We start from the raw sequence: 13,301 nt of genomic DNA on the forward strand, positions 1-13,301 counted from the left end.
CTCATGAGTGTTGGCGGCGCCCAACTATGACTCCGGAGGCTGCTCAAATTTCTGCCATGCCAAAGATAGCAACTGGCATATTTTCCATTAAATTCAACCCAAATCATTATCAAAGGACATTGATTGTTCATTCTTGAAGAAGAGAAAAACCTTAATAACTTTTGAGTGTAGGGTCTGCCACCTGAACCGCATAGACATGCCCTGTGTTTGATACCTGTGCCGTGTCCTAGCCACGGCGCGGCATGGCGCTTCTCATCCGGTGTGCGACCACCTTTAAATTTGTGTATTATTTGAGCTATAAAGTTGTTTAAATAATTGTTTTTATTGCTGATTTAGGGTTTACAGAGTTATGTCGTCATGACAAAGTAGTTGTAAAATTCGCTGGTCAACGGCTGTGCTTTATTAAAGATAAACCTCTGACCTCTTCACAGAACAGCTATTTGAATCCCTACTCAGCACAACTCATAGCTTACAGTATTCTTGTTGCCTGCCAACGTTCTGTTTACTGTTTACTGCCAGGGACTATATTTTCTAGCGAAAGAATGGCATTTAACGATTAACATTTTAATTAGCATTTGATATTTTGTTTGTGTGGTTACCGTTTTAAGAAATAAGCACTCGAGGCTGTGCCACATTGTGAATATAGTCACGGCTGAAGGGGTTGCAGGCACGACACGAAGCGGATAACAACGCCCTTCAGCAGTGACTGTATTCACAATATAGCACAGCTTCGAATGCCTTATAGCATAATTAACACGCATATGTTTTTACGTCTTGTCTCTATACTTTGTAACTGTGAGAATTTTAACGTTTACGGATTGGCTCCATTCACTTCAATTGTAATTGCCTCACTGGAACCCAGATATTTGCTCTTTTTTTTTTTTTTTTTAAGAAAAGGAGGTACGAGTCGAAATACATTTTTGTGGTAATCAAGATTATGCAACAGATACTGTGGATTGAGCTTAACTTGCATTGAACCCAGAATATTCCTTTAATATGTAAATGCACATGTGAGAAAAAAAAGAGTGTGTGTATTACATAATTACAGTATATGTCACTACCCTGACCTCTAGTAGGGATCGTTTTGTTGTGACTATCTTTGCATACACACATACACTGAACAAAGGACACCCACGCAACTCTACTGATGTTTACATCTGCCGTGTTGCCATGGTGATCACCGAACCTTTTATTCGCCGCTTCTGATGATACAGGATTTTGCTGACAAACTTTTTTATGTAATAAAACAGAGCCAATCAGCCATCAGTGGGGCTCGTTCTCTCTTCCCCCACCCCCCTAGGCATTCTCATTCAGAATCCCCTTCTTCTTCTATCCAGATCTGCTGTTCTCCTGTAATAGCTGTTGAGAGAGAATGAGAGAGAGAGACTGTGAGTGAGATTCAGGCCTTGCCCACGCAAAGAAGTGGGAGACTGAACCTCTCTCTAAACTCTCTCTCTCTCTCACACACACACACACACAGTCAGTGTATCATGCTTGCACTGTGTGGGCTGAGCTGAGCATTCCTGTCATACAGTAACAGTCTCTCTGCCTCCGCACTCTCTCTCTCTCTTTCCCTCTCTCTCCCTCTATTTCTCTCTTTCCCTTTCCCTCTATCTCTCCTCTTTTCTTCCTCTCTCTTCTCTCTCTCTCACATACATACGTCCAAATACATAATTACACACATAAACACACACTTGTACACTTTCACAAACCAGAGACGGATCCTCATAGAGGATGTCGAGATGGTATGGAATGTGTGCCCTGGTTTTATTGGGTAAGTTTTATGATTTCAACCATATCCTTGGGTATATGTGTGTGTGAGTGTGTTTGAATGAATGCATTTATTTATTTATTTATTTTTTATTAAGAGTAATGTGTCTTTTTTGGCTGTCTATTATATTTTGGCAGCACACATCTGTACATTGCGGATACATTTTGTGGGCATCATTATAGGGAAGATAGAACACTTTCCTAACAGGCAAAATGTCAGTGCTTGTGTGTGTGGGCACGCAGATGTATGCAAAAGTGTTGTGTATACTCTATATAGGTCTTTCTCAGGCAACGTCTAATCTCGTCAAAGGTTTGTTAGATGCCTTTGCTGGTTTGAAGTGGTTTCTGCATTTCTGCTTTTTGCAACATTAAAGTAGCATACAGGCACATCGCATCAGCCCTATTACCTTTTTTTACCTGTCACTCTCTTACATCTTTCCGATTTCTGTCGTGACTAAGGGCCAATCTATTCAGCCCTAACGCCCACTCATTAAATCATCACACTCTCTCTAATTCTTCTCTCTCATTTTCTCCATCTCTCTCACCCTTAGTCTCCCCTTCTCAATTTTCTCCATCTTTCTTTAAACATCTGTGTGGCACTCTGTGCACGTGCACGAGGGAGCCTTGAGTCTTTGGCACAACCGTTAGGAGATGCTCACTCCGGATTTATGCTTTGGCCCTTTAAAAGCAGGCAAAGTTTCCTGGTGAACCATTTTTCTGGTTGCCATAGTGATGGAGCTAGGACTTGGAGAGGTGCAGTGGTACTGGGATGCAGTGACAGCTCTTAGCATGTGAATTCTCACACTGAGATATGGAGATGCACTGAGACTCAGAACAGAGAGACGGCGATGAGGTGAGACACCCACGCACATGCTCACACACACATCATTATTGCTCCCAGCATTCTTTGGATGAGCATACTGTCCCTGGAGGTGACAAAAGCACAAAGGGGGAAGAAAAGCGTGTGAGAATGAGTGTTAGAGAGGGTATTCGTGTGTTTGTGTGCACTTGTGAATGTTTTCCTGTACAAGTTTGATCTTTTATTTCTTTTCTTTTTTTGGAGTTTTGGAAAATGTTGGAATTTTAAAGGCTTCACGGAAAACAAATTGGAGTGGGGTTTACTTAAAAAACAAACTTAGGAAACAGTTTCCCTGCAGTAAATTTTACTCATTTTTTGTTTGTACATTTTACTTAAGCAATGTTGCACTGAATTAAGGCATGCTTTTTAAAGTATACAAACATTTCAATGCGTCTTTGACACAATCATGTACCATATGACACACGGAAGCCTTCCAAAGGGAAGCTTAATGCATGCATGCTATTTGGTCTATTATACAACATTACCTTGTTTTAATGATGATAGAAACAAGATTTAGAACTGAACACTTGGTGCACAAAACATGATGACAGTAACAATCAAACAGATCATTTTTTGATCACGAATAGGTTATTCTGAATAGTAAATGTACTTCAGACTTCACAAAACAAGAAGTTACCAAACGTAACGACAAAATCAACAATAAAAACGGTGTAAATAAATGTGCAAAGTGAAACCATGCAAGCTCATTAGTTATTCAAGCTGCTTTGAAAAGTTAAGTCAAATTTACTTATTTCATTTTCCAGTGAAATTTACTCAAATTAGCAAATAAATATGACAAGGTTTTTGTACTTTAGGACTGACACATGATGACGTATTGTAAAAATACTAGACTGCTGGAGCATACATTTTTTACATGTTTGAATTGAGTACAAATGCAGAATTTACTTAATATATTCAAGTTCACTATTTAACTAACTAATCTTTTCTGATATATTTACTTCACCACAAGGTAAAGGTGACTGTTTTTTTTGTAACTTGACTTTAAGAGAATGCACAATATAAGCAGTGTTTAGTAAGTTATTTAAAGTAATCCACTACAGATTACTTATTACTTCTATAAAATTGTAATCATTACTTTTCTGATTACTTAATTGAAAAAAAAAATCATATTACTAATAATTTTATTAATTAATTTACTTGTAAGTTACTTTCTCATAGTTTTGTTGCCCAACGAATTCAAAATAATGTCTATATTTCCTCCTTCGTTGTTGCACGCAAGCCATACATATGTTTCTCCCTTACAATGACTTATTCGGCCCTTCAGCTGTCACACAGATGCACAGAGACCTACATAAATTCTGCATAAATAATTATATTTCAGAAATGTGCAATTTAAAAGTAATTAACCTTATCGAAAGTGAGTAACTGTAAGCTGATTACTAGTTTTAAAATGTAATGTGTTACACTACTTTGACTAAAAAGTAATTAAATTAAAGTAACTACTTTGTAATCAGATTACACCCAACACTGAATCTAAGGCAAAGAAAAATGATTTGAATGGAAATGTTTATTAAATTAAGCCTTCAAAATTTGGAAACATTTCTTAAAATTGATTCATTGCTTAGAACGTTAAAATAGTCAATCTCTTACAATGGATAGTTGAAATGAAATTTTAAGCAGTATCCATTTACATTTACATATTTGGCAGACGCTTTTATTCAAAGCGACTTACAGTGCACTTATTACAGGGACAATCCCCCTGGAGCAACTTGGAGTTAAGTGCTATGCTCAAGGACATAATGGTGGTGGCTGTGGGGATTGAACCAGCAACCTCCTGATTACCAGTTATGTGCTTTAGCCCACTACGCCACACCACTCTCAGATCCTGTGCTGTAACATGCTATACTCCATATAAAGCAATTAAAATGTCTTTTTCTGTTATTGTATATCAAATAATTTTGGAAATTTGATATTCCACATTGTGACATGTTATACTCCATCTAAATCTATTCTACACAGAATGGGTTTTCTTATTACTTTATAATTATGCATGCAGCTTTTCTAACTTTATATTAATTAAGAAACTACATGGAATATTAGTACTTTTAAAAATTAATTTGTTTCACTGCAGGACCATTTAATATGTAATAGTGAAGGCAATTTGATTAAGAATAGTGACAAATCACTATTTAGATTAGTTAATAGTTAAACGAACTGGTGAACAGCTAAAATGTACTCTTTCCTTTATAAATCCATTTAAATTTTAACGTAAATTTTGATGTTGATAAAAAAAAATAGTTAATGTTATTTGTCAACTACTCACATACAGACCAATGTATTTACATTTATTGCATGTTTTATTGGGTTATCAAGGTAAGGGTCATTATCGGAAGAGCTGCAGTCTTATAACTTTATAGAATCAATGCTCATATGCCGATCAAGACCTCAAGGTGTGTCTTATGTAACAGAAGAACCATGCCAGCGTGATTTCTCCTTGGTCTGACTAAATCAAAAGGAAATGAAATCTATCAGGTCTTTTGAAGCAGTCATCTGTCACATCACCTTCATCTGTGATTTCAAATATAGATATATTCAACTCAAAAGAACTGTGTATCCAACTTCCAATATTACTGCTATAATAAATTTTTGTTACTGTGTTACAGAAGCTTTGTAGAGTGCAGTGCAGGACCATAAAGAATACATTTAAACAGTATTTTCATGACCAATAAGCACATTTCTCCCCCACATTTTATTTGTGTAATTTCCATTATTCTCAATGTTAATTCTCATTAGATTCTCATTACTGTAATACAGTAAAAAAAAAAATAATCTACTGTAATACAACACTTTTAATCAGCATAAATTCAGTGCTATCATATATTTCTGTAATTGTCTTATAAAGGTCTTCAGTAGTGCATAGGAAATAGAAATGTTACTGTTTTGTAACCGCATGTGTGAGGTGATCTGTTGGGAGGGGTGTGGGTGCCGGTAATATTTCTGTACCACATTCACGTGTGCGAGGGGAATTTTTGTATCGCTTGAGGAAAAGACTGAGTTATCAGAGGCTTGCAGCCTTTCCTAAATTTCCTGTAAAAACATCCCGACGAGCCTCAGCCCAATCCAGCCAGGAAGAAGGGCAGGAAGTCAGGTTGAGATCACGGGAAGTAAATCGCAAAAGCCAGAAGGGGATTAGTTTGGAAACAGGTCCAGCGGAAGTTTCTGGAGACTGTAGTGCTTTTCACAATACACGTTTCAAAGCAGCTCTACAGAACATTGTGCCTTAAAGGGGCAATTCACTCAATTATGAACAATTTGTCTTCATTTACTGACCTTCATGTTTATCCAAACCCATATGACTTTCTTCTATGGAACACAAAAAGAGATGCTATGCAGATTGTTCACCTCAGTCACCATTCATTGCATCTTTTGTTCATACAATGAAAGTGAGTGGTGACTGAGGCCGTCATTCTTCCTAACATCTCTTTTTATGTTCCACGGAAGAAAGAAAGTCATACGGGCTTGGATAAACATGAAGGATAAACATTTAATGTTAGCTATTTAGATAATGTTTAAATAGTTAGGACAATAATTATAGTTTTTGAAGTACATCCATAAAACGACTGTGGAGATACAGACAGTGGTCTAAATGTCCTTCAGTGTCTGGCTGTTAGGAGCTGTAGTTAGCAGTAGGTGTAGGTGAAGGTGATGGTTGGTATGAATGTGATCCTGTATTAAATACTGATGGGATTGCAAAGTTTGTTTTTCTTAATTTAGACTGGCACCATTTTCGGAATTAAAATTTAGTATGTTTGGCTGCAACATGCTTTCATAAACATATTATCCAAAAGCATGCATAATATCTCATTTATCATTTCAAAACACATAGAATCCCTTATTTCTACATTCTAGCCACCAACAATTCACAGTGGTCCTTAGCAAGAACTGGCTGCACTGATTGATATTAGAAGTAACAGAATGATGGATTTAAATGTAGCCTCACCTGAGGTACAGACATTGGTGATTGGCTGAGATATTGGAATCCTGGCTGCTTATTGGTGGAGGTCAGTGAGAGATGGTTTTGGTTGGTTGAGATTGGTTGAGATGGTCTGAAAACCTTCCTGCTGTAATTTCCTCTTCCTGCTGGTTTTCCTACTTGGGAATATTCAGCGTCAGGGTTGGGCTTCAAGTGTCCTGAAATCTCAGAGCTGAGAGGGAGTGCTGGGAAGTTCGGCCCTGTTACATTACAAACTTGGAAAAACAAAACACACTGTGTGGATTAGGGGCAGAAAACCATTGGAATATAAAACGGAAAGTTTGGAATATTTCAGAATACACTGAAGCGACGAACTTTACAAAAATAGCCACCATTCCTTCATCGTACAGAAAGCTTCACATGGAAAGCTCAAGGCAAAGGTGAACTCCTCCTTGTTTCATTGTTAATAAATATTTTTATCTTGTTAGTGTTGCTTGCTAAGGCAAATGTAAATGGTAGATTGTAAAAGTCTAGTTCTCCCAAAAAAATTAATTCTGTCATCAATTACTCACCCTCATGTTGTTCCAAAGCTTTTAGACTTACTTTCTTCCATGGAACACTAAAAGAGATGTTAGGCAGAATGACTCAATGCCTCAATCACTGTTCACTTTCATTGTATGGAAACAAGATGCAATGAAAGTCAGTGGTGACTGAGACTAAAGCTGGGTGCACACTGTACGATTTTTACTATCCTTTACGATTGTTGCTTGTAAGACTGTACGATATGATCCCAATGAGATCTTGGGTAAAAGCCATGGCACACTTTGGGATTGGGACATTAGATCAGACTGTGCGATACTCATTGTAGCCAAGACTTAGGACCCTATTGTCCAGATTGACAGCGCTGACTGGGTGTTTTATCTCATCTAGCTGTCTTAGGAGCAGTCACATTGCACGACTGTAATGCAAAATTTTGGACACTGCCAGAACTTTGTTGGAGGCTAAGATTCATCGCATCGGCCATTGGTGAACATGTCATACTAAGCGGTCAAATCTGCCGATTTTACCCCATGACAAGAGAAGTCTTTTATGATCGCCCAAATTTGCTCCCGGCCTTAAGATTCTTCCTAACATCTCCTTTTGTGTTCCACAGAAGAATGAAAGTCATATGGGTTTGGAGTGTTGTAAATGATTTTGGGTGAACTATCCCTTTGTGGGAAGTGACTATTAGTTATTACATACAGGAATACCTTGATATGTCAGTATTTTTATGGAGTTAATGGTAAAATTCCATCTCAGATAATTTTAGTTAATATTAAGTTGTGACCGGGTGTAAAGGGTAATGCTGCTGATGCAGATGATAGACCTCTCACTCTTTTAAGGGGTTTTCCAGCTCCTGTTCTCTAATGACAATGTGTGTTACTTAACAGAGGACCTACCTTCTGTCTCCAAAGACAATAGTCCAGGATTGACTGAAATATTTTAGTCTGTGTGTGATTGCATTGGAATGAGTGAGTAGGTGGAGGGATACATGTGGCTGGCCAGCTAGTATGGTGGTATGGTAAAATAATGTGTCTTTATGAGGTGGTATATTCCTCTGTAGATTCTTGGCAAGAAATGGTAAAGATTTTATTAGACAGTATTGTGTAGATAGAAAGATGACAGACAGACAGAGAGATAGATAGACAGACAAAAAGATGGACAGAAAGATGACAGACAGACAGACAAATACAGACAGACAGACAGACCGACAGATGATAGATAGATAGATAGATAGATATATAGACAGGTAGACAGACAGACAGATAGATGATAGATAGACAGATGATACATAGAAAGATGACAGACAGACAGATACATAGATAGATAGACAGATGGATAGACAGAAAGACAGATAGATAGATAGATAGATAGATGACAGACAGATAAATGGACAGATAGATAGACAGACAGACACACACACAAACAGACAGATGACTGACAGACAGAAAGATAGAAAGATGACAGACAGATAGATAGACAGATAGATAGATAGATAGATGACTGACAGACAGATACATACATACATACACACACACACACACACACACAGATATATATATATATATAGACAGACAGAGAGATAGATAGATAGTTAGACAGGAAGATAGACAGACAGATAGATAGATAGATAGATAGATAGATAGAAATGATGACTGACAGACAGATAGATAGAAAGATGACAGACAGACAGAGAGATAGATAGAGATACAGACAGACAGACAGACAGATAGATAGACAGACACACACACAGAGAAAGACAGATAGATGGAAAAATGACAGACAGAGAGATAGATAGACAGATAAATACAGACAGACAGAGATAGACAGACAGACAGACAGACACACACACACACACACACACACACAGATAGACGGCTGACAGACAGATAGACAGACAGAAAGATACAGACAGACAAACAGAGACAGATAAAGACAGACAGATAGATAGAAAGATGACTGACAGGCAGACAGAGACAGACAGATAGACAGACAGACAGGCACACACACAGATAGATGGCTGACAGACAGACAGATGAATAGACAGAAAGATACAAACAGACAGATAGACAGACAGGCAGACAGACAGACAGACAGACAGATAGATAGATAGATGACAGAGATATATAGACAGACAGAAAGATATACAAATAGATGACAGACAGAGAGACAGACAGATACAGACAAACAGATAGACAGACAGATAGATAGATAGATAGAAAGATGACATAGATACATGGATAGATAGACACACACACACACACACACAGACAAACAGACAGATAGATGACTGACAGATAGATAGAAAGATGACAGGCAGACAGACAGATACAGACAGATAGATAGAAAGATGACTAACAGACAGACAGACAGACAGACAGATAGATGACAGACAGATAGAGATAGATAGACAGATACAGACAAACAGATAAAGACAGACAAACCGACAGACAGATAGATAGATAGATAGATAGATAGATAGATAGATAGATAGATAGATAGATAGATAGATAGATAGATAGATAGAAAGAAATGATGACTGACAGACAGATATATAGAAAAATGACAGACAGACAGGTACAGACAGACAGACAGACAGATAGAAAGATGACTGACAGATAGATGACAGAAATAGATAGACAGACAGACAGACAGACAGACAGATAGATAGATAGATAGATAGACAGACACACACACAGAGAAACAGACAGATGGAAAAATGACAGACAGAGAGATAGACAGACAGATACAGACAAACAGATAGATAGATAGAAAGATGACTGACAGACAGAGATAGACAGACAGACAGACAGACACACACACACACACACACACAAACACACACACACACAAATAGATGGCTGACAGACAGATAGACAGACAGAAAGATACAGACAGACAAACAGAGACAGACAGATAGATAGATAGACAGATAGAAAGCCATGACAGACAGAGATAGATAGACAGACAGACAGAGATAGATAGACAGACAGACAGAAAGATATACAAATAGATGACAGACAGAGATAGATAGACAGATACAGACAAACAGATAGACAAATACAGAAAGACAGATAGATAGAAAGATGACATACAGATACATGGATAGATAGACACACACACACACACACACACACTGACAGACGGATAGATGACAGACAGATAGAGAGATAGACAGATACAGACAAACAGATAAAGACAGACAGATAGATAGAATGATGACAGACAGACAGACAGAGACAGACAGACACACACAGATAGATGGCTGACAGACAGACAGACAGACAGATAGATAGAAAGATGACATACAGATACATGGATAGATAGACACACACACACACACACAGACAGATAGATGACAGACAGATAGAGAGATAGACAGATACAGACAAACAGATAAAGACAGACAGATAGATAGAATGATGACAGACAGACAGACAGAGACAGACAGACACACACAGATAGATGGCTGACAGACAGACAGACAGACAGACAGACAGACAGACAGATAGATAGATAGATTGTGTGTGTGTGTGTGTGTGTGTGCGTGTGTGTGTGTGTGTATGTGTGTGTTTGTACTTACTTAGCTGTAGTTTGGGGACAAATGTGTACCTAGAAGTCAGCTACATCAGACCTCCCTTTGGGGAAATTTTGGGATGCCCTCAGTTGGAAAAACAATCCAGGCATAAATGAAATAATGATTTTTAAAATTCTAATAATGCAAAAAGTTTTCTGTTAGGTTTAGGGTGTGGATCAGGGTTAGTTTAAAATTATTTTAGATAGCCTTATATAAAAACAATAGAAGTCTATTATGTGTCCCCATTTAGATATCTGAGCAAACGTGAGTGTGTGTGCGATTTCGCGCAGCTGTCTCTAAAAAGGAAGTGATAAAGCGATAGTTCACCAGAACAAGCAAAGTGCTGAGTTGCCATGGTAACTTGGGATGCAGGGTTCCCTCAATTTCCATTATTTCCAAATGGATCTGCTTCACAGTGTCCATGGTAACCACTCACAACTAATAGAGTTCCTCCCTCTCTCTCTCTGTTTCTCTCTCTCTTTTCTCATAGTCTCTCTCAAACTCTCTCATCCCAGATTTTGTATCTTAGTTTCTGATTTGTGGTAAAATGTGATCTCCATGCTTATGTAAAGACGTCATTACCTGTTGCACTCTTGACATTTTATTAACCACAAACGCTTGTTCTTTGACGATGAACTACAAGGTCTAACATACTTTGTACAGCACTGTATACATGTATCTTACTAATATACAGTACTGTGCAAAAGTCTTGTGAAAAATGTTGCATAGTGAGGATGTCTTAAAAAATAATGACATAAATAGTTTTCATTTATTACTTAATGTCATACAAAGTCCAGTAAACATTAAAAAGCTAAATCAATATTTGGTGTGGCCACCTTTGCCTTTAAAACAGCACCAGTTCTCCTAGGTACACCTGGACACAGTTTTTCTTGGTTGTTGGCAGATAGGATGTTCCAAGCTTCTTGGAGAACTCACCACAGTTCTTCTATCTATTTAGGCTGTCTCAATTGCTTCTGTCTCTTTATGTAATCTCAGACAGGCACGATGTTCAGTGGGGGGCTTCGTGGGGACCATGACATCTGTTGCAGGGCTCCCTGTTCTTCTATTCTAATCTTTTCTATTTGCGAAATTAATGTTTGGGAGTCTAACATTTATATTTCCTACTAACATAATAAAGCTGAAGATATAAATAACCATCTTAAGACAAATGTTTTTGTGAAGCATCTTATGTGCCTAAGACATTTGCACATTACTGTAGATAAATCAATTATCAGTCACAAATGCAACGCAAATAACCTTTACATTTATTAATTTGGTGCGTTACTGTGATTTTACCATGGGTATGTGTGTTTTTTCATGAAGCGTAGTGTCTAAACCCCTTTAACCGTGGAAGCTTATTGGTTTTATAATAATGGTTATAACGGCATCATGATACAGTAATGAAACAGTACCTGTAGGCATGATGAAACTTTAGGCTATTTTATGGTTGCCAAACACCGTAGAAACTTGCCACTTTCGTAAAGAATGTGCTTTCACAGGTGTGCGTTAATTGGCATTGTACAATGGTTTCGTACATGGCTCATCCAGTCAGAATAAGAGTTGGAACATTCCATTTTATAAAGTATATATTGTCTGTTTGGTAATTGAACCCTTGACCTTTGCGTTGCTAGCACAATGCTCTACCAACTGAGCTACAGGAAACCAAAATAACAAAACATGAATGCAAATAAAAATACAGGTATGTATGTGTCTGTTGTATTGTAGGGTTGTGAGGCCGGCGTGTTGAGCAGAACGCACACACACTCACACACACACTCTCCCAGAGCATGCCTATCAGTCCACCTGCCGACGGCAAACATGAGGCTCTCGACCGGCCACGGCAACAACACGCCCCTACCAATGGTAACCATGGAGATGACAGCATTCGGGCCTTTCCAGGCACTAAATCTACCTCCGAACCTATGGAGGATCTCCACGCAGTTGTCATCCGCATCGGAATCCCTGATCTGCAGCAAACGGTGAGGGCTCTTTCTCTCTCTCTGAAGTTCTTGCTTTCTTGCTCTGTTATTACAAACACACACACACACACACACACACACACACACACACACACACACACACACACACACACACACACACACACATAAATATGCATATGCAGGCTTACTCAGTCTTCTTGTATTTTCTTTGAAATGGCTGCATTGCAGCACAGAGTGGCAGTGATTGGTAGAGACTGAGGTGTTGGTTTTGCGTGGGTGTAAAGGGGTGTGTGTTAGAGACCTACAGCATGTCGAGTGCATGCTTGCATGTTTCTGAGCAGGGATCTATGGTAATTTGTGCTCAAGGATGCTACATGCATATAGGTTCTGAACATTTCATCATTATCTTGCATATACTGTGAGATCCAAAAGCCTAAGACCAAATTGAAAATCTGGGATTATTATTTTTATTTGAACCTGGATAATTAACCATATTGTTTTTCGATTCTGCACTCTTTCTAGGTCACTACTCAAATAGGCAACTCAGATTTCTTTGCTTCATTTAAAGCACACAAAATGCTCTTTGAAACATTCTCAAATCATGCTGGGATAAAAAAAGTATTTGGCACAAATTTGTGGAGTCCATGCCAGCTTGAGCTCATGTTTTCAGTAAAGTAAAAG

General features: G+C 38.2%; 1 protein-coding gene across 1 annotated transcript in view; it reads left to right on the forward strand.

The window, feature by feature from the left end:
* Positions 1-1,595: 1,595 nt before the first annotated feature.
* The window catches only part of LOC127435120 (SH3 and multiple ankyrin repeat domains protein 3-like), a 46,544-nt gene continuing 34,838 nt past the window's right edge, over positions 1,596-13,301 (forward strand). The window contains 3 exon segments of the mRNA XM_051688327.1: positions 1,596-1,774; positions 12,406-12,571; positions 12,574-12,659. Coding sequence (XP_051544287.1) covers positions 1,748-1,774; positions 12,406-12,571; positions 12,574-12,659 — 279 coding nt within the window. The 5' untranslated portion in view covers positions 1,596-1,747.

This window comes from Myxocyprinus asiaticus, chromosome 45 (genome assembly GCF_019703515.2).
Source record: "Myxocyprinus asiaticus isolate MX2 ecotype Aquarium Trade chromosome 45, UBuf_Myxa_2, whole genome shotgun sequence".
NCBI lineage: Eukaryota > Metazoa > Chordata > Actinopteri > Cypriniformes > Catostomidae > Myxocyprinus > Myxocyprinus asiaticus.